The 25105-nt window shown below is 51.2% G+C and overlaps 1 protein-coding gene across 3 annotated transcripts in view; it reads left to right on the top strand.

Annotated features, from left to right (window-relative positions):
- Positions 1–495: 495 nt before the first annotated feature.
- Positions 496–25105, top strand: part of TP53BP2 (tumor protein p53 binding protein 2) — a 54373-nt gene continuing 29763 nt past the window's right edge. The window contains exons 1-2 of one of the 3 annotated variants that reach the window (XM_039235805.1): positions 496–715; positions 21573–21720. In XM_039235805.1, the coding sequence (XP_039091736.1) occupies positions 689–715; positions 21573–21720 (175 nt within the window). In that variant the 5' untranslated portion in view covers positions 496–688. Of the gene's footprint in view, positions 716–7239; positions 7319–21572; positions 21721–25105 lie in introns of those variants that run through there. The other 2 variants (XM_039235802.1, XM_039235803.1) reach the window with 2 other exon arrangements.

The raw sequence follows: 25105 nt of genomic DNA, 5'->3' as shown, positions 1-25105 counted from the left end.
CGCCCCACAGGCCGAGTCCCCGACCCGCGTGAGCCGCAGAAAAGCGGCCCCTCCGAAGTCTGCTCCACATACGTTTAGCCGTTGTAGGCTTGTTTACTGTGACTGTGGTAAGAATACGCGCGCTCTACCTTGGGAGTCATTTTTCAATATAGTGTTTTCTAACTTGAAGCCTCTCAGACCGAAGTCTTACACTGGAATGTGGACGACGCGCAGCGACCGCGGTGAAGGCGCGCCCCCACCCCCGACGCCGCTCCCGCGCAGGCGCGTCCTCCGCGCCCGGCCCGCCCCGCCGCTCCCGCGCAGGCGCGTCCTCCTCGCTGGCCCCGCCCCACCTGCGCCGGACGCGCGGAGGTAGGCGGGGCGGAGGCGCTCGGGGGGCGGGGCGGAGGGCGCGCGCCGGGGAAGGGGAAGAGCGCGCTCTGGGCGCGGGGGGGCGGAGCGCGGAGGGCGCGCGGGGGGCGGAGCGCGGGCTGTCTTGGGCTGTGAGGAGACAAAGCCGCGTCGGGGCCGCGGGGGGTGGGCCTTGGGCTCGGTGGCGCCCCCGCCCGCGGGGAGGGCTTTGCCGACCGCCGACGCCGCGGACGCTTTGCCTCGCAACAGGTCGGCCGCCTTCCGGGAGCCTCGCCCTGCGCCGCCGCCCCCCGTTCCCGAGACCCGGGCGCCCCGCTCGGCTCGGGCCGCGGATCTCATGCGGTTCGGGTCCAACATGATGCCGGTAAGCGCGCGGGCCGGCGGCTGGTCCGCAGGCCGCGGCCCCCCCAGCCCATCCCCCACCCGGCCCCCTCGGGTCGCCGCGCTCCTCGACCCCGCCCGCAGGGAGCTGCGGGCGCGTAGCCACCCAAACTTTCCTTGCGCGTCTGCTTGCGTCCTCACTTCGTGCGGTTCTCGCGCGTCGAGACCTGGGGCCCCGGGATCTCGGTGCTTTGTTTTCTTAAAACTTTGTTGGAGCGAAGCGCGGAGCCTGCCCTTGCCTGAGGTCCGCTTGCGTGTCGCTCCTGGTGTGCGAGGGCGGCCCGGGGAGGGTCAGGTCGCGGGAGACCCGAGTGTCCGCGGCACGTTCGGCTCTCGGACCTCCCCCCCGAGACCCCGGACCCCCCCTGAGTCCCCGACTCCTCGAGCGTCCAAACCCATGAGTCCCCTGAACCCCCCCGAGCCCCAGTCTCCGACCCCTTGCCCCTCTGCTCCCCCGAGCCTCCGAACCCGCGAGCCCCCAGAACTCCCCCCGAGTCCCTGGCCCCCCGCCCTCCCAGCCCCTTGCCTGCCATCCCAGCCCCTTGCCTGCCATCCCCTTACCCCCGAGCCTCCGAACCCACGAACCCCTTGAACCTCCCCGGAGCCCCAGGCGCCCCGCCCCCTCTCAACCCCCCCTCCCCCCGCTCCGAGCCTCTGAACCCGCGAGTTCTCCGATCCTGACGAGACCACTCCCTCCCCCAGACTTCGGAGGTCCCTGGCCGCAGGGCTGATGCTGGAGCGCAGAGAGCCCGAGGGTGAGTGGGGGCGGGGGGCTCGTGCACGCGCCCCCCACCCCCACCCTCCGGAGGTCGTGCTCGCGCCTCTGCCCGGGACCCGGGGTCATTTTGCGGCCCGCGGCGTTTTCCTAAGCTTCCTGTGTTCGGACAAAGCAGCGGGCAACTTTTCTTCCCCTGCTTCGGAACGGAGTGTCGGCGCGGTGCGTCCGTTTGCAGTTAGAGGTGCAGCGTGGAAAGCTCTGTGCTCCGGCTGCCCACCTGTGTCGTGGGAGGGCGTCCTGACTTTCACGGTCTCGGCAAACTTAGTGTATTGCAATCGGTGATGGACTTTTCCACAGCCTCCAGGATTCAAGGAATTAGTGTTAATAGTATCGTGCATCCTGTTTTAGCTTAATACCCGTTTATAGAGTCAGGTTTGCGATGCGAGTGGACTATGGATGAGGGTGAAGGAATTTGCAATTAGAATTTTTATCCTTGGACTTATGTTTATCTTTCTTTTGAAATGAATTTTGCAGGTTGTCACTGAATTTTCCTAAAAATAGGAACAAGACAAGTACTGGTTGTTGCAAGGTGATTTTTTAAAAAATTTTTACTTAATTTTGAGAGGGAGAATTAGACAGAGTGTGTGAATAGGGGAGGGGCAAAGAGAGAGAGAGAGAGAGGGAGACAATAGAATCCAAAGCAGCTTTCAGGCTCTGAGCTGTTAGCACAGAGCCCAACGCGGGGCTGGAACCCACAAACGGGAGATCAGGACCTGAACGAAGTCAGTCCCCTAACAGATTAAGTAAGCTACCTAGGTGCCCCTTCAAAGTAATTTCTTAAGGATAGTTTCATGTCAGGGAATCCTTTGGGCTTTCTTAAAACTTGGGAGAGTTTTGGACGTCTGGGTGGCTGAGTGGGGTATGCCTATGACTCTTGATCTCAGCTCAGGTCTTGATCTCACGGTCATGAGATCAAGCCCCGTGCTGAGCATGAAGCCTACTTAGAAACAAAACTTAGGAGAGATTTTCTTCTCCCAGCCATGTACCAGGTCACTAGTGTATAAAGAGTTGCGCAGCTACCGAGACTGGCATGGTCCTTCTGATCGGTGCCCGTGCGCACTGGCTGTGAAGCCAGAACCTCAGCGTGTGCTCAGCCACAACTACCTTTGTGACCAGAATCCCCTTTTTTAAAAAAGGGATTTGTCTCCTAGTTTCACCATCTGTAAAATGGGGATGATAGTAACGCCAGCTCTCAGGGTGGTTGTGAGGATCGGGGTCCCTGTTTCTGAAGCAGCTAGTACCACCCAGCGTGGAGTAGGTTCTCATCAGACCTCTGGTGGGGACGCCAGAGTGGCTCAGTCAGTTAAGTGCCCAACTTCGGCTCAGGTCATTATCTCATAGTTCGTTGGTTCAAGCCCTGCGTTGGGCTCCGTGCTGAGAACTCAGAGCTTGGAGCTGGCTTCAGATTCTGTGTCCCCTCTCTCTCTGCCCCTCCCCCACCAGCGCTCTGTAGGTCTGTCTCTTTCAAAAATAAAGAAATAATTAAAAAAAAAAGACTGCGGGTGGGATTTGCGGTACTGGCCTCACCAGAGATTCGTAGCCTGTGGCAGGTAACGACTTGAAGCAGGTGTTCATTCAGTAACATGACTCTCTGTGTGTCTTTAAAATAGTTTGAGTGCTTGAAAATGAGCCTATTTTCTTAAATATTTTTCTTCTCTTTGGCTTTTAGTATACAGCACCTGGATTTTAATTTTAGCATTGAGTGAGGTTTTGCATTTTATTAACCAATTACTAAAAATATTAACCCAATTTATTAGGAAAAGGATTATAGTTAATACGAAAAGACAGATTGGCTCAGGATGTATACTGTTGTCTTGATGTGCTTTTGTTGTGGGTGTGGTTAAATGTACATAAAAATTGCCCTTTTAATCGTTTTTAAGTGTATAGTTCTGTGGCATTAAGAATACATTCCATGCTTTGCTCTCAAAGGCATTCTAAAGATAACAGCTTGCTACTTAGACAGCATTATATTAAAAATGTGCAAATAAATTGTGTTTGTGTATTTTCTCACCAAATGGTAGAGAATCAAGTGATTTTCATGTGGGACATGAAGTGATAATTGGACCCAAAGCCAGAAGAGGAAGGTGCGTTTTTTTAGTAGGCTAACTAAAAATAAGTAGGCAAACGCTGAAAGTCAGGGTGGCGGTAATGATCGGGTACAGCCGGCGGGCGAGGTAATTAACGCTCATTTCTACATCCCCACCAACGTGTCTCTTGATTCTCTGATATTTCTACAACTTGGTAAGAAGAAACTGATTAATATTTCATACTCTTTATTTTCCTTCATTGAAGAATGAATTGTTTGCAGGTTGAGAGTGTGGCTTTTTAGGTGAGCCATCCTCATTGTATTTGATTATCAGATAAAGATAATTTCACGAAAAGCAAAATTTCTCAGCTATTGAAAATTACATCAGATATCTTTTTTCATTACTTTCATTTTGTAAAGCATTATATTCAGACAAAGCATGTATTCAGAAATACTTCTGTGAGAGAAGTTAGCTAACTCTAAAAGCATTCAGATGTAACTTGATAAACATTTGTTTGTACTTGCTACCAAAATGGTAAAATAAAAAGAACAAAACCCAAAACTACACGCAGAACCGCATACAGTATTCTGCGGAGCCACGTGGAGGGCCAGGGGACTTGACCCTGTCTCTCTGGTAGATCTCCTGTGTCAGGCATATCTGTCCCGCTGTGTGGGGTGTCCTGCGTCTTTGCGGGCCCACAGGGGAGCCACCAGCCGCCTGCAGCTACAGCACTTGAAATGTGACTAATGGGACTGAGATTTTATAAAGATTATTTAGCTTGAATTTTTTCTAGGTAGCAGATGTGCCTGCTGGCCACCGTGTGGGCCGTGCAATCTCACGAAGCAGCAAGGAGAAGAACTTCGCCCTGGAACGGCGTGTTTGCAGCCTCGTGTTCACGTTAGTGTTTTGAAACAAAATTGTAATGGCCTGTTTACCCCTGATGACTTGGAAAATGGGTTTTCCAGAGATTTGGTGCCTTGCTGCAGATAATGTTTCCAAGAAGTGATCCCTTATTTTAAAAAGTTCAATTGACCTGATCGTGGTTTTAAGTCTTTTTTTTTTTAAGTGTATTTATCTTGAGAGAGAGAGAGCATGTGCATGTGTGCGTGCGTGCGTGCGTCAGGGTGGGGCAGAGAGAGGGAGAGAGAATCCCAAGCAGACTCTGTGCTGTTAGCACAGAGCCCTGTGTGGAACTCAGACTCACAAACCATGAGATTGTGACTTGAGCAGAAATCAAGAGGCGGAGGCTTAACTGGCTGAGCCACCCAGGTGCCTATGATCATGATTTAAGGTTTAAATTTGTGACATTTTACCTTCCAGGGCTACAGAGGTGTCATAATTATTTCTAGTGATTCCATGAAGCTGTAAGTTAATATCTGATTGTTCGAGCTTCTAGTTTGGGGAGTCTAGGAGAAGAAAGTGGGCATGGGGCACCTGGGGGCTCAGTCGGTTAAGCATCCAACTTGTGATTTCAGCTCAGGTCACGATCATGCGGTTTGTGGGATTGAGCCCCACCTCGGGCTCTGCCAACAGTGTGGAGCCTGCCTGGGATTTTCTCTTTCTCTCAAGATAAATTAAAAAAAAAAAAAAACTAACAAACTTTAGGTTTAAAATAAAAATGGGTTCTTACAGTATCTCCTTGGGGAGTCAGACACCTGGTGAGTAGGATTTCTGTGTTTCTAACAGAGACTGTGCATCGTGGGCACCTCGCAGACCAAAGGTATGACTTCTGCTTAAATGCTTATATTATTTTCATGTAAAAAATTATTTGCATGTATTTCCCAACTGAAATTAGGTGTTGAGATTAAAAAGCTTTTAAGTTATAGCCTTAGAACGTTTATAGGATTATGCCAAATGGTGGAAGAATTTCTTGTTGAGTAGTAACGTAGTAAGTGAATTTAGGTTTTATTCCAGAATAAAGTTTAAGGTAGAGTCTCTATAGAATTGTAATTCTCCAAGGCTCTTAAACAAAAATCTGTTTTAAAAAATGTGGCAAAAACCACATTTTATGTACTATAGTGAGATTTCTTGCCTTGTGACTTATGTATTAATGAAAACCTGAAAAGCATTAAAAGTTTTTTTGTATTTTTATCTATTTCAGGGAAGTAGTTTAGGCTTTATAGACAAACCTAGCACAAGCATACACCTGTTATATCTGGAAGGGACATTATCTAGAGGACATGAGAACAGAGGGTCATTCACTCCTTTATTGTTTCTGGGAAGAGCTGTTTTCTCTTCCTCTTCAATAGGAAGTAGAAACTTCTCTCCCAACGATAGGAAGTAGAAACGGTAAAACAAAATCTCTCTCTTCTGACGCCTGTAAGGAATGCTGTAGACACTTCTCTCCCAGTAACGGTGACCCGTCAGAGCGTGTGGCAGGCACCCCTTAGGTATGTCCACACGCGTGGTGTTCTTGGTGCACCTGTTGCCGTGCAGTCTGGGTCTGGCTCTGAGCGGGGGCTGCGTCCCAGTCCCTGCCGCGATGATGGGCCATCCTGGGCTGTGAACCTCTCCCCAACTTCCACTGTATGTCAAAGGATAAGGAGGGCGGGATAGAGGGTTTAGGAATCTAGAGTGTTCTTCTCAGCTCATGCCACTTAGTCAAGGCAAACATTATTTAAATACTTGGTTTTCTATGGTGCGCTGTGTATCATCGAAAGAGCATTTTTCTTTAATGAGTTGTAATTGAGAAAAGAAAACACAGATGATAGACTCTGAAATATTTACTTACTTTGGAGTCCCAAGCGAGACATTAAAATTTTACATTCTGTTGGGGAGAGCCAAGGAGAGGCTGTGGTCTGGAGGTGTCCCTTCTGGAGCACTGAGCGACACAGGTGTAACTCTGAAAACTTTTTGTGTAAGGTCTCAGCAAAAGAAAGCTATTTTAGCAAAGAAACAAACTGTAAACATAGGTCATCTGTAGGAAAAGTAGCTTCCCAGACTCTGCAACTTGTGGTCATTTTTAGATTGTATTTTATGTAAAATGTATCCAAAACCAATTGATTTATTGGGATGATAATAGAACTAGATGCTCACTGAAAGTATTTGCCCAGTAAATACTGAACTTTTACTTGTGGAATGCCTACCTCGGTGGTTTCTCAAGAAACAGTTGTTTAGTGTAGTAATACTTTATTTGAGTTTCCAACATTTCAAATAAAAATGTGTAAGATGCAAGTTTAAGAAAGTAGTAGAAAACCGAAACGAATGGACTGTTGTCGGATTCCAGTGCAAAGTGCTCGTGGTCCTCGTTGGAGCTGGGTGGGACCATCGGCTGTCCCCACAGCGGAGAGGACGCATCCTGAGTGATTTGAGCTGAGGCTCCGAAGCCCTGTGCCCCTGCTTTTCCTCCAGGGATGGGAAGGAGCGTCCCCTGAGACCCTGTCTGTGCCACACCCATGCCCGCTGGTTTAGGCTGGTCCTCCGTCCAGTGTCTACGACCATGGAGGGGAGTCGCTTTCTCTGGAGGCTGTTTGTACATTGGGCTTGGAGGCAATGATGCCGAAGATGCAGGGAAGGTTCAGGCTGAGGGATGGGGACCTCCTGGCATCTGTGGGAGAGGGGGCCTGGATGGCACAGCGGTGACCTCTCTGGCACTGTGCCTGGGGGAGCCGAGGAGATGGGCGCCGAGCGTAGCAAGGAAGAGTGATTCAGCTTGGTGACGTTAGTTTATCGGAAGTGAACAAGGGACTGATTTTGGAAGGACTCAACTTAAATCTGGTACCTCATTCTTTCCCATTTCCCTGTTGATGGCATTTGGATGGCTGCTCTGGGCCAGCTTCTGGTGAGAAAATACTTAGTGACTGTCTGCTGTGCGTGGGAGGCGCTGGTGGGCACGGGAAAGGATACACATCTTCCCTTCCCCAGCTGGGTGGGGGGTGGGAGTGCGGAAAATGACGAAGAGAAGGGCAGATTCGCGTGGCCAGGATGGCTGCTGTAGGCTGGATGTGGGAGGGCCTGTCTGAGATTCCTGGGAAGGTTTGAGCCGAGCATGTCACCTAGGCAGACCTGCTGGGCTGTGTGCACAGGCCCCTGGGGGAGGGACAGCAGGAAGGGGCCTCATCTCCCTGACAAGCACAGACCCCTGCACTCCTGTGTGGAGAGTGGGTTGTGGAGGTGTGGCGGGTGGAGGGGCTGGTGGGGAGTGGGGACGGAAGGTCCAGGAACAGCCGCCTGAAATGACTAAGAGCCACACCTTGTCACCCCAGGGCCCAGAACATAGTGCGACTGGGTGTGAACTTGTCAACCTTAGATAAAACCAGCAGTTACTTTACCAGCAAAAGTGGGTTTATTTGGGAATAACAACAGAGAATTGCAGCTGGGGACAGGCCGGCTATGGCAGAACCACAGACAAGTCCGACAAAGGGAGAGGAACGTTTTTTTTATAGACAAGAAGGAAGAAGTAGGGGGGCGGTTGTTTTGAACCGAAGTCCATTGGAGAAAAGCAGGGCGATGGTGGTTCCTCACCTGCTGAGTGGTGGGGGTTAGGGGGTCACTTCTAGGAGATGCTCGCCCATCTTCCCTGTTGGGGCCTGGAGTTCAGGTGCTTTCCTGTGGGGTGTGTAATTGACAGTTCTCCTGTGATTGACCTTGAGGGGTACTGCCTACCCCCCATTCCAGCCTCCCCTTCTGCGTCCAGAATCCACTTTAGTGACGTGTTCCTTGATTAACTTTCACCACGCTCAACCTTTTTTAATTTTTTTAAATTTTGAAATAATTGCAAAATAGTACAAGACAGGTGGGTAGTTTTGTAGTCATTTGCTGGTTTCTAGGAAAGGGGGACTATTTTGGATTACTTTCATTTTAAAGGTAGAAAAGTCTTTCCCTGATACCTGTGGCTTGTTGCTCTCAGCAGCTGGAGACCTGGGTGTTGTGGCCATTTCCTCCAGCTTTTCCTTTTCCTTTTTTTTTTTTTTTTTGTTTATTTTTAAGAGAGAGAGAGGGTGCGCAAGGGTGAGCACACAGGCCAACTTGAGTGGGGGAGGGGTAGAGAGAGGGAGACACAGATTCTGAACCAGGCTCCAGGCTCCAAGCTGTCAGCACAGAGTCTGACAAGGGGCTGGAACTCACGAACTGTGCGATCATGACCTGAGCCAAAGTCAAGAGTTGGATACTTAACTGACTGAGCCCCTCGGGCGCCCCTGGAACAGATTTCTCAAGTTATCCTCAAATAAGCCGAATGCTTTGTTTCTTCTTGGAGGCATCGTCTGGCTTTGAGGAAGCTCACGGAAGTTACACCGTGTGTTCCTGTAGTGGCTTGCTCCTTATTTTTTTTTTTTTTAACGTTTATTTATTTATTATTTTGAGAGAGAGAGAGAGAGAACCCCAGTGCACAACCCAGAGCAGGACTCTGTTTCATGACCGGGAGACTGTGACCTGAGGTGGAATCGGAGGTTGGCTCCTTGACAGGCTGAGCACCCCGGGGCCCAGACCTCACACTTGCCCGTGTTTTGCTCTCCTACTGACTCTCCCATGCGCGGCGGAGCTTGGCCTCTCTGACCCGCGGCGTCTGTGCAGCTCAGCGAGCACTTGTGCCGTGTGTGATGCTGAGATAGCGGGGCAGTTCGGGGGTGGGAGGAACCTCAGGGTCAAAGCCTCCGTCCTGAAGGAATGTATAGTCCAAAGAGGCAGATAAGACAGGCCACAAACAACTGCAGTGTGAGTGGATGTTAGACAAAGTTTTCTTCTGGCTGGAGGGCGTGTGTGTGTGTGTGTGGCAGTTTTAAGGTCTCTGAATTATCCTAGAAGGAAGGGGTGGCCTTGACGGTAGGGGACAAGGTGTAGGGAACAGGTGACCTAATACAGAGAGGTGACTGAGCAGAATGTAGGTTTTTAGATTTCTCATTTGGCAATTTGAGGCTGTTAGATTTAAACTCGGTTTGTGCAAAGGTGAATGCCAGGGCACGTGGAAGGTGGTGTTTCCATGGTGTTACCAGGTCAGCTCCTGGCGCTGTGCTTGTGACCGTGTGCTGGACAGGTCACCTGTCCGTGAGACCGTCCTGCTGATGCTGTTGGCAGCAGAGTCCTCCCAAAGCCAGCTTGATGTCACATCCCTGCTCATAGCTCTCTATGGGGTGCTTCTCAAATGGTGGTGGGGTTCTGGGCCACCCGAGGGCTTCTGATTCAGGTCTGCCGGGAGGGGCCACAGCTGAGACTTGCTGTTTCTGACAGGTTCCCAGGTTCCCAGGTTCCCAGATGATGCTGTGGGACAGCCAGTCCTGCGCCTGTCTGGGCCTTCGTGTGCGGCGTCTTTCCCGGAGCTCCAGGTGGCCCCTTCGAGAGGCAGATGCCTGTCCGGGAGACACTCGCGCATTTCCTGGTGCACAGAGGATGCAGGCTGTCCTGTCCTTGCATTCCCCGGGCCTCGTCCATGCTGGCTGTGACGGAGGTTGGGTTTGGGAGGGGTCAGAGCCAGGAGCTTCTCTGGAGGGACTCACGTTGGGAGGACCCTGCCCCAGAGGCAACGGTGCTGTTGCTGCGGGTGCGAAGTGGGGTTGTGATCGAACATCTGAGACCCGCATGCAGCTTTCTGAGACGCGCTGTATGTAGAGAATCTTTCTCTACGTTAAAGTAGCCACTTCCTACTTGCCGTTTCATTTTTTCCTGGCGTGGTGATCATCTCAGACCGTGACCGCGCAGTGGGTGACACTCCGTGGCTGAGATCCTCCATGCTCCGTGATGGCTGTCGAGACCTCACATGTTGTTGATTCACTGGCTGCAGTGACCGAAAGAGTAAAAACCTCCATGGATGATGATCTTACGATTTTGCCTTAAATAACTCCGAGTTTGTGAGTAGAAACTGCTGGGCTGATTTGAAACCTGCCATTAGAAAAAGCAGCGCGCCTAGTGTACAGTAGGTTTTAGTCTCACCGGCCCTTCATAGAGCACTGGTAGGTGTAACTCCTGGACATCGAGGGAGGTTTTAAAAAGCAGCTACAGGGCCTTGGGAGCAGACTGTAGGCAGGAGTCCTTGTGGCTGGGAAGCAGCGGGATGGTGTCCTGGTCCCCCAGGGTGGCCAGCCTGTGAGTCTCGTTTCTGCCGGGGCCCGGCAGCTGGGCAGGTTTGAGAAGTTGAAGACGTTTTGGCTGATGTCACTGTTTCTTACTTGAGTCCCCTCTCTAAATAAGTGTGTGGAGGGAGGGGTTTGTCTTGACCAGGTTATGGGAGGCCTGGTGGCCATCTCTTCCGGAAAGTCCTCGCATCCCTCCTCTGGGAGGGTACAGCGTGGTGTAGAAGTGAGGTGACAGTTTCCATTTCTCTCCGCACAGCTAGGTGTTAAAGGCCAAGCCATGCAGACAGACCCTTCCCTGCCTGACCTTCCCTCTGGCTGGTGGCGACCTTACCTGGCTGGCCTTTCTGGGAGCTTCCTGTGAGGTGTAAGGTCTGGGGAGGATTCATGTCACCCCATTTGTAGGTGGTTCATTTTTCTCGAAAGGTCATTTTCCCCTCTTGTATTCTTTTTCTCTTAGGGAGACCTGAGGGGTTTCAGTTTTGAGAAGTCAGAACCCTGAACGTGTTCTTGCAAAGCTCTGTTTCCTTTCGGAGACTGGAGATCGAGAGCTTTTTCTACTGCTGGTTCCTTTTTCTTCCTGTGGAACTCGACAGGGCTTTTTAAATCAAAGGAATAAACTTTAGCCTCTGGCACAAAGTTAATTTCTTGTAAATGCCCTAGCCAGTTTTTTTGTATTTCCCCTTGGGAAAGTCTTCCAAATTTTAATCGGAGATAATGCCTCCTTGAAAATGAATCATTCTTATGTAAATAGGATAACATTATAGTCACAGTGAATACATGTCTTCTCAAAAGGGAGCTCTTAAAAATAAGTCTGTGACCCATTCTTTTTAAAAGAAAATTGTCTGTGACTTGGATTTTTGGAAGGGCAAGTCTCCTTCAGACGTGACTTGGGCACGAATCGCTGAGCAGAGTGTGGAGAGGCTGGGCACTGCTTAGTGTGAGGAGCGCGTGTCTTCTCCAGAACTTTCTTTCCTTTCAGATGGAGCACCTGATGGAGTAGACGCAAATAATAATCCCAGTTGCATTTTTAATGAAGTGTTTTCACATTCTTTTATCACAGTGTGTGTTAAGTGTACTTTTAAACCGAAATTACCATAAAAATGTATTAACGTTTTAGATTTAAAAAATATTAAAGTGACATCTATTTCTTTTCTCCTAATCAGTGATTTTGTTTGTTTATTCCATACAAGCCGGTTCATGTGTATGTATATTTTAAGTGGTTATCACCTACAACTTGACGTGATTCTGTGTTGTAACTTTATTTTCACTGATAACCCCATGTTCATAGTAGTTGGTCGCTGGGTCATAATCCTTCCAGCAAAGGTATTTAAACTTATTTTCTATGCTGCTGGATATTTAGTTTTCCACATTACTGTTTATGGATCTAACACTGTAGGGAAAACCTTCAGGCATTTGGGATTCCCAGAAGTAAGGTCGTGAGGCAGACATAATCCTGTGGCTTTTGTTACATGACCCATTTTATTTTCCAAATGGGTTTTAACAATTCATATATAGTGTCACCATCGTGTCTGGGGTGAATCGCTGTCCTACAGTCTCATCTCTGTTGGATCTTTTAATCAACTTTCAAATTTAATAATTGTAAGTGGTACTTCATTGTTGTAATTTATTTAAAACAATTATGTTCCCCCACATTTTGCCATTTGTGTTACCTATGTCCTCTGTCTCTGCTGTCCTCTCCTCTGATAGAGTGTATTGTTTATTGAATAATCGCTTTGTGGCTCATCTGATTAAAAGTGAAGTTCCTGATTGACAGGTTGGACAGGTTAGAAGGAAGCCAACGTGTCTCTGCCACTGAGAGGGGCTGGTCTGGGGTTGGCTCCTCCAGTGTCCCCGTTCCCGTCTCCCGTGTTGTCTGCTGTGGCAGTTCACGGTCCCTGTGCTGAAGGTGCGTCTGCGGGCTCATGGGTCGCTTTGACCTGAGTGTTGCTGCCTGGGCTCTTCATGATGCACGTGATTCACTCCGGGGCTCCAGGAGGTGCAGCTACTCCCATAGCCAGAGTCGTGAGGGCGGTCAGGACTCTCCCCGCACCTGCTGGGGGAGCTGACTCTGGGAGCCCCGTTTCACTTGCTTTCCTGTGGGGGAGGATGTAATGAAGTCATCTCAGTGTTCTTGAAGCTACAGTGTTTTAAAAACATGTGTCAGGAAAAGGTGGTGTATTTGGAAGTAAAGTTACTATAGATTATTTTTTTATTCTTATACTTTCCAGTAATTTTTGCATCTGCTGAAACATCAGCATGTTCATATTTTTTATTTCTGAATTTCCACGTTACCTTTGGTCTCCTTCATCTAGCTTAGTAGTAAATTGTTGTCTCCTGTTCCCATGGTCAGATTTCATCTCCCTTGAGAGATTTTTGTGTCTTACGTAGTGTGGGAAATAAGCCCAGTGCCCCAATCAAAGTGGGACACGGAGATTCAGAGCACAGTGAAGCCAGGCTTTAATGAACGTTCTCGTAAGAGCAGGTGTCTGATGCACAGGCACACTCCAGCGGTTACAGCAGACAATTTATCTCCTCGCGTGAAGTCCCTCCCCTGGTTCCTCATTGCCTGATGCTGCAGAGGTTACGGCCTTCCCCGGAAGTCGCCTGTGCCCACGGAAGGCAAAAAGTAGTGGGACTGGGACAAGCGTACAGTCCTTGAGGTGATGCAGAGACTTCAGTTCTTTGGCACATGCTCATTGCAAAGTCCTCAAAACGGAGGGTAAGAACCAGGAAGCGAGGTTTCCAGGGGTTGGGACTCCATTGTGGGGACGGGGCAAGGGTTCGCACACATTTCCAGTAGGTTGTAAACCTATTGTTAACTAGACAGCACAACTTTTATTTGGTGTTTTTGAAAATGAATCATCTCCCTTCTTACAACCCCTCCTCATTGCTAAGTTGGTTCTGTTTTCATTTATAGGTTATTTTGGGCACAAGACATAGACTTTTGTTTCTTAAGAGGAATCGTATGCCTGAGGGAGTTTGCTGTGGTCAGAAGCTCCCAGAATTGTTCTAGAATATGTGTGCATTGTTATTTTGGGGGACCGCAGGTCCTAACCTTTCCCTCTTTGCCTACTGAATTCCATCTTTTCCTAGCATAGTCCCTCCTTTGAACATGTCACTCCTAACTGCCTTAGGAATTGGGACAACGACCTTAACTGCTTCCTGCTGGCTGGAAGGGGGGCTGATGACGGGTACAGCAGTCAGGGCAGATTCAGAGGTCGGTCCAGAGGTCTGAAAGTACGGGAGGGTGTCAGGAACGTCTGGGCTAGCAACATTTTCTTATTTTTCTGCCATGTGCAACAGCTTGTACAAATGACATACAAAAAGAATATTAGACCAACAGGTATTAATATTCCAAATGCAGTGCCTCCTAGGGAGGAGGTCATACCAGGGGAAGGAAAGACGCATTGTAGCCATCCAGAAAGTCCCAAAAGTCTCTGATGTGTGTGGTTGATTTTTTTTTTTTTTAACTTTAGCTTTTGTTCCTCTTTCATATTTATTTGGATTTTGTGATATTGTTGTTTAGGATAATTAAGTATTTGAACTAGGTTTTGGTTCTCGATCCTCAAATCTTCCTTTGGCCATCCAGTTTCCATAGGAACAACTCCACGAGGAGAATTTAACTTTATCTCGAGGAAAGATATCTTCGATATCCAGATCACTGTAAGTTCAGGCACTTGTTTATTCGTCCTGGAGCTAGCAGCACTGTGTCCCTAATTCCGTCTTGATGTCCCGTCCTAACAAGGGTCTCAGGCATTATCAAAAAAGAATATGGAAAAAAAAAAATCTCCCCATATGCACCCTGGTGACTGAGAGAAAAATTTAGTCCTACGTTTTCTGGAGATGCCTCCAACTGTTACGCCGTGTTTGGATGGTTGGCCGGGGGCGGAAAGGAAAGAAAAGGCGGCTCCTGTGTCAAGAAGGAACTCAACCGGTTTTCCTTCTATTTCCAGAGTTACCTGAGGCTCTGGGTTTCCAGTGGACAGTTGGTTAGGGGGAGCCACCGTGATGAGCCCTAGGGCCCATCCGTTCCCTTCAGGGACACTGGTCATCTGATCCCTCACAGACTTAGGTCCCCGAGGGCGTTCGGATCTCCACTGACTGTGTCTACACTAGGGTCCTGGCTTATGGGGTTTCTGCTTTGGTTGTCCCCTCTGAGAGAACATTCTCGTTTCCAGTGCCCTGAACGGCCACATAAATGGCACTCGGTCCCAGGACCTTGGGAAGTCTGGTCTGACATAGTAGCAACGCTGACTAAGGCCTCAAGTTTCTTTTCTTTTTCTGTTTTTTGTTTTTTTTTTTTAAAGCCTCCTTTACTGTTCCTTATTCTCGCGGTCTTGGTTGTAATCTACCTAACTGGCAGTTCGTAAGAGCTCCTCCAGGGTCCCTTCCGGGCCAACAGCCAATTTATGCAGCTTCCTTCGAATACCTGGGACTAGTTGAGTGACACGTTTGTCCATTAGAATCGTCTCAGCTTTGAGGGTTCTTGGGGGAGATAGCTGTATATTTAACCTTAACCTTTTCAGGATGGCTCTCGTCCTGTGTCTGTAAAATAGCAGCTAATTCAGCATAATTTAAGGGTTTCACCTCAGACCTCCTTTAATTTCTCCAACACACAGCTTGGAAGTGGCAGTGATACAATTCCCCAATGGGATTATCACAGTCCTGTTAGGATCTTGGGCGGAACTGCCTGAAGGCCAGTAGGAAACTGGGAGTCCCCTGTAGGGCCCCCAGTCCCGTGATGATTGAGGAGTTGCTCGTCCCCATGTTGCTCAGCAGCTGCCAGAACACCATGCTGCTTCTCTGTCTCACTGAGAACCTGATTCCGCCAAAGCATCATATCTTCCAGGTCAACTCAAAACATATCTCCTACCCTAAAAAGCCTCTTTATACTTGCGAAGATCATCAGAAAATGTACTTATTCTTTCTTCTGTCTTAAATCTTAACAGTGAAAAAGGTACTTGTAATCTTGTGGTGCCTCCCTGTGTTCCCCCCTTCCTGCACCCCAGCTTCTTGGAGGGGAAACACGCCCGTGATGTTATGGGGAGGGCCTGGCCACGGTGGACAGCAGGGAGCAGAAGTGCACATTTTTAAGTCTGGATGTGTAGATGGAGGACCTGAGGAGGAGTTTGAGGTGGGCGACTGCCCTTCCTCCCTCTCTAGGTCGGCTGGGGGTGCAGGCAGGGCCCTTGGTTCCCTCCCTTCATCATTGTGAACCTTCGAAAGGGTCACCATTAGGCCAGGATCGACCTCACACATCTCTTTCCTAATGCCCCCAATCACTGAACGTGGGGGACTTATCCCCATTTCCCTTCACATTTGCAAAACAGGTCAAACTGTAGGACAGCATTGTACTTGATATTTCCCTCTGGCGGCCAGGTTTCCTTCTCCAGTTTGCCTTGGGGCCAAGCCTTGGTGCAAAAGAAAATATGTCGCTTTTTCTTTAAGGTTTGTGGATCAGAATCATCCCAGTTTTCCAGAGTTCATCCTAAAGGGGCATTGGCCTTGGTTGGGGAATTGTCCATCTGTAGGAAAGAGGAGGAAAAGGTGTCCCTTATCTTGATTTCCTATAGCTGGCCAGGAGGACCTCATCTCTGGCCCCACATTTTTGCCGGCTATTTGTCTGGCAGCTGAAAGCCCTGTCAGTCTTGTGAGATGCTGGGAGTAGTCACTCTTACCCAGGCTCGACCCTGCCTCCGAGAGCTGACCCATCTTCCCCGGTTTCTCCACCCCACTGTTCCCACCTACAGGACATTGGGGGTATGGACTGTCAGCACGCCAGCCTCCCCTGATTGTAGAAAGACGCGCTAATTGTATTTTGGCCCAACAGTAATTTACGTATCGATCATTGGCCGTTGTGGAGGAGGGGGTTAAAAGGGCCAAAGTAAGGTCTGTCCCCTGCCTTTTTCAGCAGTGCCCTCATAAATGTGTTCCAGCCACATGGACGTCTGTTTCGGCATACGCTGGGCTAAGTGTAGGACAGTGGCCCCACGTAGCCCAGTAAAAGCCTGTCCTCCGTCCCTGGTGTGTTCTGGGACACTGGAGGAAAGTGATTACGCCCTCTGAGACTGAGGACACGCGGTTGGTCGTCTTCAGTCCCCAAGGACTCTCCCTTGAGGTGCCTTTTAACCTCCTGGAATCCATTCAGATCACAAGATCTCAAAACAAAACAAAACTGATCTTTTGTAATGCAGGCCTCAGTATTCCTTAGGAGATGAGGGAAAATGGCCCATTCACGGGACACTAAGATTTAATACGGATCTCTTCTGTAAGAACCAGGGCAAGTGGACTAAGGTACCCGTGTCCAGGCTTCGTGGCCCTAAGTCAGGATGCAGAACTGAGGGCCTTGGACAGTGTGTTTGCCCAAACGTGCTTGGCCAGTGAACTCCCTCTTGATATCGGATGATTGTCTACACAGGCCTCCGAATAAACCCAGGTCGCCTCCAGAGGCCTTGCTGTGCTGTGCTGTGTCCTCCGTCCTGGGCCTCTGGTCTGGTCCCTCCCTGCTTGTCCTGCTGGAAGCTCCGACCTGCCACGTGGGGGCTGGAGAGTTGGTTCTTGGCACTGAGCTCGTGGGGCTTCGTTTGAAACACTCTCTCGACTTGGTTCCGGGCTTCACACTCCTTGGAGTAGTTTCTGTTTCTTCATTGATGGTGCCTCAGTCCTTGGTGGGACGCTTGCCTCTAGGGCCTCTGCACGTCATACTGCCGGCTCCAGGCACAGCCCTCTGCTCTCTTTCGGTCCCTGTGTCCTGCCTTAGGCCCCAAGGCCTGTCTGCTCCTGTCACCCTGTCGTCTCCCTCCTCCCCCACCCCTCGCAGTTGGTTGGACATGTATGTGCCTGCGTGTGTGTGGTGCAGCCTCCTCTGCCCATTCCTGGGGCTGGTAGGTGGCTCCCCTTTGACCCCGAGGCTCTGTCCCGTCCATGGGCACTCCTCCCCCTTGCCAAGCTCTCCCGGGTCCTGAGACCGCGTGTCCAGGCTCACGCTCCCCTTCTCTGTGCTCACATCTGCTTCCTGTCCCTCGAGCATGTCTCGTGGCCCAGCCTTCAGATCGGTCCACATCCAGCCGTTTCACTACCGTGCCACCCAGGCCACCCTCCGTCGCAGGTGCCGCGTGTCCCCTGTGTCTGTTCACTTTGTAACCAGAGTGATTTAAGCGACGTCACTTCACTTCCCTGTTTGGAATCCTCCGGTGACCTCTTTTTTAAAAAAAGAATTTGAGATATGATTCACATACCAGCACTGAGTATGCACCACAGGGGTTTTTAGACTTTCCACCGGGTCGTGCAGCATCATACTAATTCCAGAGCGTTGTCGTCTCCCCAAAGAGGCCCTGTCGCTGTCAGCAGTCCCTCTCCCCAACCCTGGCCACTGCCATGCCTCTGCCTCTGTGGGCTCTTCCACTGGAGTCCACATTCCTCCCTCTGGTCTTTGAGTGGTGGTTTCCAGTCACGTGGGCATTTGTTAGAGGTGCAGACCAGGGCCCTCTTCCCTGGTCCACTCGGGCCCTGGGGGTGCAGCCCGCAGCCGGTGGTGGAAGCCCCCCATCTCCGCCCCCGTGTGCGGACTGGTGGCCTCATCGGTCCTCTGATCCTTTCCCCTTGCTCTCTCTCTGCTCCCCCTGCTCTTCCCCTGGTGTGACACGCCAGTGCCCCCTCCAGGCCCTCCTGCCCCTCTCTTAGACGGCTGCTCAGGGCCTCTAGGACCGCACAGATGCTGCATGTGGACAGGAGGGCCGTGGTCCTGAGCACCTCTTCTCCCCCTCTAGGGTCACTCACTCTACACCCTCCTCCTTGCCTTGTGCTCCCAGAGGTGGGGTCCCTTCCCGCACGTTCCCCTTCATTTTGAACTTTGTGCTGGGTGCTGTATTTGTTGTTTATTAAAGGTGATTTCCACCTGAGGACTTAGTCCGTGCACTCGACAGCCTGTAAGTACTGAAAGAAGGGAAGGGTGTTGAAGCAGATGTAGGCTGGCCGGTGTGGTGTGTGCTGCAGAGGTGATGGCAGATGCTCCCTCGTCTCTGTCAGCGTGCCAGGCTGTGCCGCACACCCGACCACACTTCTCTGCGCACGGATGAAAACTTACTATGAAAGTAGATCCGAGGTGGGTCTGTGAGATGCAGGACCAGCTCCAGGACTTGTCCTTCATTACGCGACACCTCATGCTTGCTGCACCCCAGGCTCTCTGCCGGTGCTGAGGACACAGCATCGACATGACAGTCAGAACGCTGGCCCGTGTGGTGCTGACCTTCTAGAAGGGAAGATGGAGAGAAAACCAGGTTAAGTAAATATAACGTGTGGTACATTAGCGACTGTGCCAAGGAGGGCAGAGAGCAGGGAGTGTGTGGCTGTGTATGGGCGGCGTTGGGGTTTCTGGAAGAGTGTCCAGGGAAGCCTCACTGGGAAGGCAGTATTGGAGTGCAGACCTGACGGGACCAGGGTGCAGCTTGGCAGGCTGCAGACGGAAAGGCAAGTGCACAGGCTCCGAGGGGCGCGCGTGCGTGCTGCATGGGAGGGTTGTGGAGATGGGGCGGTTGGGAGGGGGCTGGTGTGCGCAGGTCACCAGTCCTCTGATCCACACAAACTTCCCACCCGACGCAGCCACAGACACAAAGCCCCTACTGCTTCCTCTTGGCTTTATGCTATATCCACAGAGTCATTCAGTTCACACATAGCACTACCTCCCCCCCCCCCGCCCCCGCCGTTTGTCACCACATCTGATCCTCTCTCCAGAATCTCTCCTTTCTGCACTGCCTTCCTTCAGACCCTCGCTTGGTGCCCAGACTGCTAGCTACAGCTTGCGGGCTGCTGTAGAAAGTGGTCCCAGGCAGTTCTGGGTGCCAAAGACTCCTACTTTGAAGGGGGGACTGGGATTCAGTGACACAATTTCCCTAAGGCGGTCGAACTAATTATTAACGAAGCTGGGGGTAGAGTCTGCCCTGGAGTCTGGAGCAGTGTCACCGCTCTCGGCCCAGGACTTTAGGACACTTCCTGCAGTCTGGCCCCCCCCAGAGCTCCTCTTCACTCACGGAAGGCAGACGTGACATCAGCTCCTGCACTTGCACCAGGGCCTTGGCGATTTGGGGGGAGGTGACCTTCAACAGAGCACATCTTTCGTCATTCTTACTTGTAATTCTGCATTTAAGTGAACGAAGCTGTTTTCCAGATAGAAAGTTTGGGTGACTGTGGTGAAATAGAACACTTCCCACTTTTCCCAGTGTGTTCATGCCGTAAGCCGCAGCCCGAAGGGTAGAGACCAGGTCGGAAGAGCAGAATTGACTCCGTCATTTTAGTGGCTCAGCAGGTCCCTTCCGGGAGTCGTCCTCTTTGTTTATAAAAAGGAAACAGTACTTCCTCCACATGTCGGGGTCAATGTGAGATTCCTGAGGTCCCGCGGGGGGACGTGGGCCAGGTGAGGCGCCGTGACCCTGCCACAGCCCCCACGCACTAAATATTCCTGCAATTTAATGAAGGCCTTTAAGTGCGTCGTTGACGGCCCGAACATTCCTTTTTCAGAGTGCTCGGGTTCAGGGTGTTGGCACGGAGAGCACTGCCGGGTGGCACTTGGTTACTCTGTCCTCTCTCCCGGTGACTCTCAAGGCAGCGTGGCGCGGGCTCTCGTGGCCAGGTGAGGTCTGGACCTGTGTCTGTATTAGAGCTCAAGGACGTGAAAACAGAAGAGAGTTTGCTTGGAAGCCTCTCGGCTCATCCTGGGAGAGGGCATTCTGTATATTGTGTCACCGTGTCCCCTGGCCTGACGTTTCTGGGTCACCTGCCATGCATTCGGTTTTCCAGTTACTCCGCACACTGCCCGCGCTCCTGTGAGTTGAGAGCTTGGGCTGCCCAAAGGGAGGACTCTGCCCTGCAGAGGGCGGGGGATGGGGGGGCTGCAGAGCTGCAAGGCACCCGGGGGTGGGCCCTCCTGTACGGGTCCCCTTTCCTGACCCAGGCCTGCGGCATCCCTGCTGCCCCAGAGCAGCAGCTGCCTCCTTGCAGAGGAACGTCTCCTGCGACTGTCGCATCCGGGCCTGGGAGGAGCCGTGTGCTGTGGGGGACTGCCGCGTGACCCCGTGTGTCCTCGTGCACGGGGTGCATGTCCTGCTCCTGCTGCTGGGTGGCCTCACGATCCGGACTTCCTGCAGTGCTTAGTGGGGTTAAGTATTTGCATGGAAGGCGTGCTGGCCCGCAGAGTTGATGGCACATTGCCGTCTTTTTTGGGTGAGAGGTATTTTCACAGGACAGATGCCCACAGTTGGGCCACTTTGAGGTTTTTCTTTTATCCTGACGCCTGTTGATTGGCTTGGAGTAGGCACCCCGGAGCTAAGGGCGCCAGAGTCACCTGCCTGCGTGCCGTTGGCTGTCAGTTTCCTCAGTGCTGGTGGGGCATTGAATGAGTGTGCAAATTTGCACTCTTTGCTGTCAGTGTTATGATACAGCATCTCCTTTCCCCAGGGGTACCGCTACTACCGAGGGTTAGAGTCCAGCCTCTGCTGCCCAAGTGTTTACTCAGTGTACAAGGTCAGCTGAGTTTTACCCTAACAGTCGATCTGCTCATACTTTGTCGATGGAGACCTCAGGCTGTAGTGTAGGCATTCGATTTGATTAAAACATCTTCGCTTTAAAAATATGATTGTTTGAGTGGATGATTCATGTGTGTGATGTAAATATTAGATTTCCCTCGTGTTCTTTCTCCTGCTTTCCTTCCCCACTGTCAGAGCAGCACGTGTCACGTCTGTAGCTCTCCATCCAAAGAGCCTGCGCATGTGTGGTGGCCCTGGCTGGCCTTGGGAGCAGTGGGCAGGTCTGTTTCTCGACGGGTCGGGCACATACTGCGAACTGTATAAGTATTTGGGAAACAGATGACAAACACGGTGTCAGAGAAAGACTTAGTTTGGCCTTTTGTGTGAGCTGGTTTGACCATCGCCAGGGACCCCAGGGGCTCCGCAGGCTGAGTGTGGGGGGCTGGGGGACCGGGTGTGGGGATAGGAATTGACGCTGACAGCTGCTTTCTCTCTTTGTTGGCAGATGTTCCTCACCGTGTTCCTCAGCGACAATGAGCAGCACTTCACTGAGGTCCCTGTGACCCCCGAGACCACGTGCAGAGATGTGGTGGACCTGTGCAAAGAACCTGGCGAGAGCGAGTGCCATCTGGCCGAAGTGCGCTGCGGCTCTGGTACGAGGCCGACACCCTGCGCGCCCCTTGGGCCGCATCATGTGGTCCCTGGATTTTAGACGTGGTGGCACGTGTGCCTTGAGGGGGCGCGCGCTCTCTGTCCAGCTTTGTTGTGACACAGAAAGCCTTTCTGCTCTTTTCCTGCTCTTATTCATGCAATACGCTGAAGACTCCACAGTGTATGAGGGCAAAGGACAGGCAGGTGACACACCAGCTGAAGCTCCTGGCCGTGACGGTAAACTGCGTGGTGCTCATGAAGTGCTTTCTGTGTGCTTGGAGTTGACCGAGTTAGAGATTTGAGGCTCAGAGTGTGGTGCCCTCTCCACGCATTTGTAGGTGTTCAGCGATGTTGGCTGGCCTGGTGTCACCGTGGTGGCAGGAGGCGCGGGAAGTCATAGGCGTGATTTTAAGCTTTGCAGTCGGTCCCTAGCTGTGGCTCTGTGGATCCCTGATGTGGGGCAGCCTGCTCTCCTTCTGGCCCTGACGAGTTTGTAGTCGGAGTGATTTTCCATAGTTTCTGCCTCGTTCCTGCACGGCCAGGGTGAGCTCCCCCTGCCCCTCCCCTCCCCCGGGGTTGCCCCGTGTCCTGGCGCCAGCCGCACACTGCCTCCCGCCCCCCCGCCCCCCATGGCCCAGGCAGCACCTCCTGGTTACCTCTGGTTGACCTGCTTAAGGGTGGGTGTCCTTGAGGTCTTGTGCCCCCTTTCTGATCCACTTCCTCCTTTGCCCCCACAGAGCAGGTGGGTAGACCATTCACGTAGAGGGACCAGACGACACCCTGCCTGTCCACTCGTCAGGGGCTTGCTTTCAACTTAGAATCAAATCCAGGCCTCTGATCGTGGCCCGTGGCCATTGGGTGCCATCTTTTCCCTGTCGTCGTGCAGCTCTCCCATTTTCTGAACAAACTCCGCTCCGTCCCTCCTTGGGGCTGCGGGTGCTCTTCCCCCCCCTTCCACTGGGTTGCTCTCCTTCCAGGCAGGTTTTGCTGAAATGGGAGAGACTCTTCATGGAGCGTCCTGCTGAAGTGGCTGTGATGTCCCCCTGACCTGACCCTCTGGTTCTGAGAGTGCACGCTTATTGCTTCTTTCATCCCCATGGCCCCATGCACGTGTGCCACAGCGCCTGCTCCCGGAGAGCAGGGGCTTGGCGTGTCTCGTTCGTTGGTGTGCCTGCTCAGGGGAGGGCCCGGGGTGTGGGGGCGCTCGGCAGGCACCCCAAAGGAGTCAGGGCGTGGCTGGATGCGTCTGGCAGCCTCCTGGCATCAGAAACAACCTTGCTTTATGCTTTCCTGAGGCGATCGAAGCAGCTGGTGCACGTTCCCACAGCGCCTTCTTCCGTGCGCCCTTCGTGTCCTCTCCCGACGCGTCTGCCCTTTCTTCCCTTCTTCCTAGAGGAAGAGTCCCCCTCTCTTTGTCAAGGCTCAGTGTCCCCTGGGAACTCTTGATCCCACCTGTCTTTCTCCTTTTGTACCTTGCTCACTTGAGTTCACTTTACTGTGTGATGGTGATGTTTAGAAGATTTTCTTCTAACTTTTTAACTTAGTTTTTAGTTTTTTAAAATTTATTTTGAGAAAGATAGAGCAGGTGGGGGAGGGGCAGAAAGAGGAGTCCCAAGCAGGCTCCATACTATTGACACAGAGCCTGACTTGGGGCTTGAATTCACCTATCTTGAGATCACGACCTGAACCAAAATCAAGAGTCAGATGCGTAATCAACTGAGCCACCCATGCGCCCCCTCTTCTTTTTTTTTTTTTTTTTTTTTTTAATGTTTTATTTATTTCTAGGAGACAGAGAGACAGCTTGAGGAGGGGAGGGTCAGAGAGAGAGGGAGTCACAGAATCCAAAACAGGCTCCAGGCTCTCGGCAGTCAGCACAGAGCCTGACGTGGGGCTCGAGCCCACGAACCGCGAGATCATGACCCAAGCGAAAGTCGGATGCTTAACCGACTAAGCCACCCAGGCGCCCCTCCTCTTCTTTTTTTTAAAGTTTATTTATTTTGAGAGACAAAGAGCACGCTCAGGTGGGGGAGGGGCAGAGAGAGGGGGAGAGAGAGAGAGACCCAAGCAGGCTCCACACTCAGTACAGAGCTTGATGCCAGGCCCGATCCTGCGACCCTGGGCTCATGACCTGAGCCAAGATCAAGAGTCAGATACTCAACTGACTGAGCCACCCAGGGGCCCCCTCTTCTAGTTTTTTTTAAATAAATTACAGCACTTGAATGTTCTTTCTTGTAAAAGAGAAAATAATACAGATGTGGAATCCTCTCCTTATGCCCATCCCCTGATCACTCCATGTACTTGCTCATTTTATTTATTTATTTTTATTAGTTTTTTAAATGTTTTATGCTTTGAGAGACAGAGCACAAGCAGGGGAAGGGCAGAGAGAGGGGGAGATACAGAATCTGAAGCAGACTCCAGGTGCCCAGCTGGCAGCTCAGAGCCCTTCGTAGGGCTCAAACTCATGAACTGTGAGACCATGACTTTAGCCGAAGTCGGATGCTTACCCAAGCACCCCTTCTGTTTTTATTTTTATTTTTTAAATTTTAAGTAGGCTCCACACCTAATATGGGACTTGAATTCCCAATCCTCAGATTCAAGAGTTGACTGCATGTTCTACCTGAGCCAGGCAGGTGGCCCTGGATTTCCATTAAAAAATTTTTTTAGGGGCGCCTGGGCAGCTTAGTCGGTTAAGCATCCGACTTTCGCTTAGGTCATGATCTCGCGTTTCGTGGGTTTGAGCCCCGCGTCAGGCTCTGTGCTGACTGCCAGCTCAGAGCCTGGAGCCTGTTTCAGTTTTTGTTTCTCTCTCTCTCTTTTTCTCTCCTTTTCTTTCTTTTTCTCTCTCTCTCTCCTAGAAATAAATAAAACATAAAAAAAAAAAAAAATTTTTTTTAAATGTTTGTTTTTTTTGAGGGGGGAGGGGCAGAGAGACAATTCCAAGCAGGCTCTGCGCTGTCAATGTAGAGCCTGACACGGGGCTCGATCTCATGAACTGAGAGGTCATGACATGAGCTGAAATCGAGACGTTCACCCAACTGAGCCTCCCGGCACCCGCCCCCCCTTTTCCTTATTTATTATTTTTTTGTTTTTTAAATTTTTAAAAAATGTTTTATTTATTTCTGGGAGAGAGAGCAAGAGCGTGTGAGCAGGGGAGGGTCAGAGAGAGAGGGAGACACAATCTGAAGCAGGCTCCAGGCTCTGAGCTGTCAGCAGAGCCTGACGGGGGCTCGAACCCACAATCTGTGAGATCATGACCTGAGCCGAAGTCGGATGCTTAACTGACTGAGCCACCCAGGCGGCCACCTTTCCATTTTTAAAGGATTGTTTCTCTGTAGCTGTTGTTCAGGCTTTCCTTGGCTTTTGCCTCTTGATCTGTGGGCATTAAAG

The sequence above is a fragment of the Hyaena hyaena genome, unplaced genomic scaffold, assembly GCF_003009895.1.
Source record: "Hyaena hyaena isolate Hyena2069 unplaced genomic scaffold, ASM300989v1 scaffold_103, whole genome shotgun sequence".
Lineage (NCBI taxonomy): Eukaryota > Metazoa > Chordata > Mammalia > Carnivora > Hyaenidae > Hyaena > Hyaena hyaena.
The sequence above is the reverse complement of the archived record's forward strand: the minus strand, read 5'-3'. Positions and strand labels throughout refer to the sequence as shown.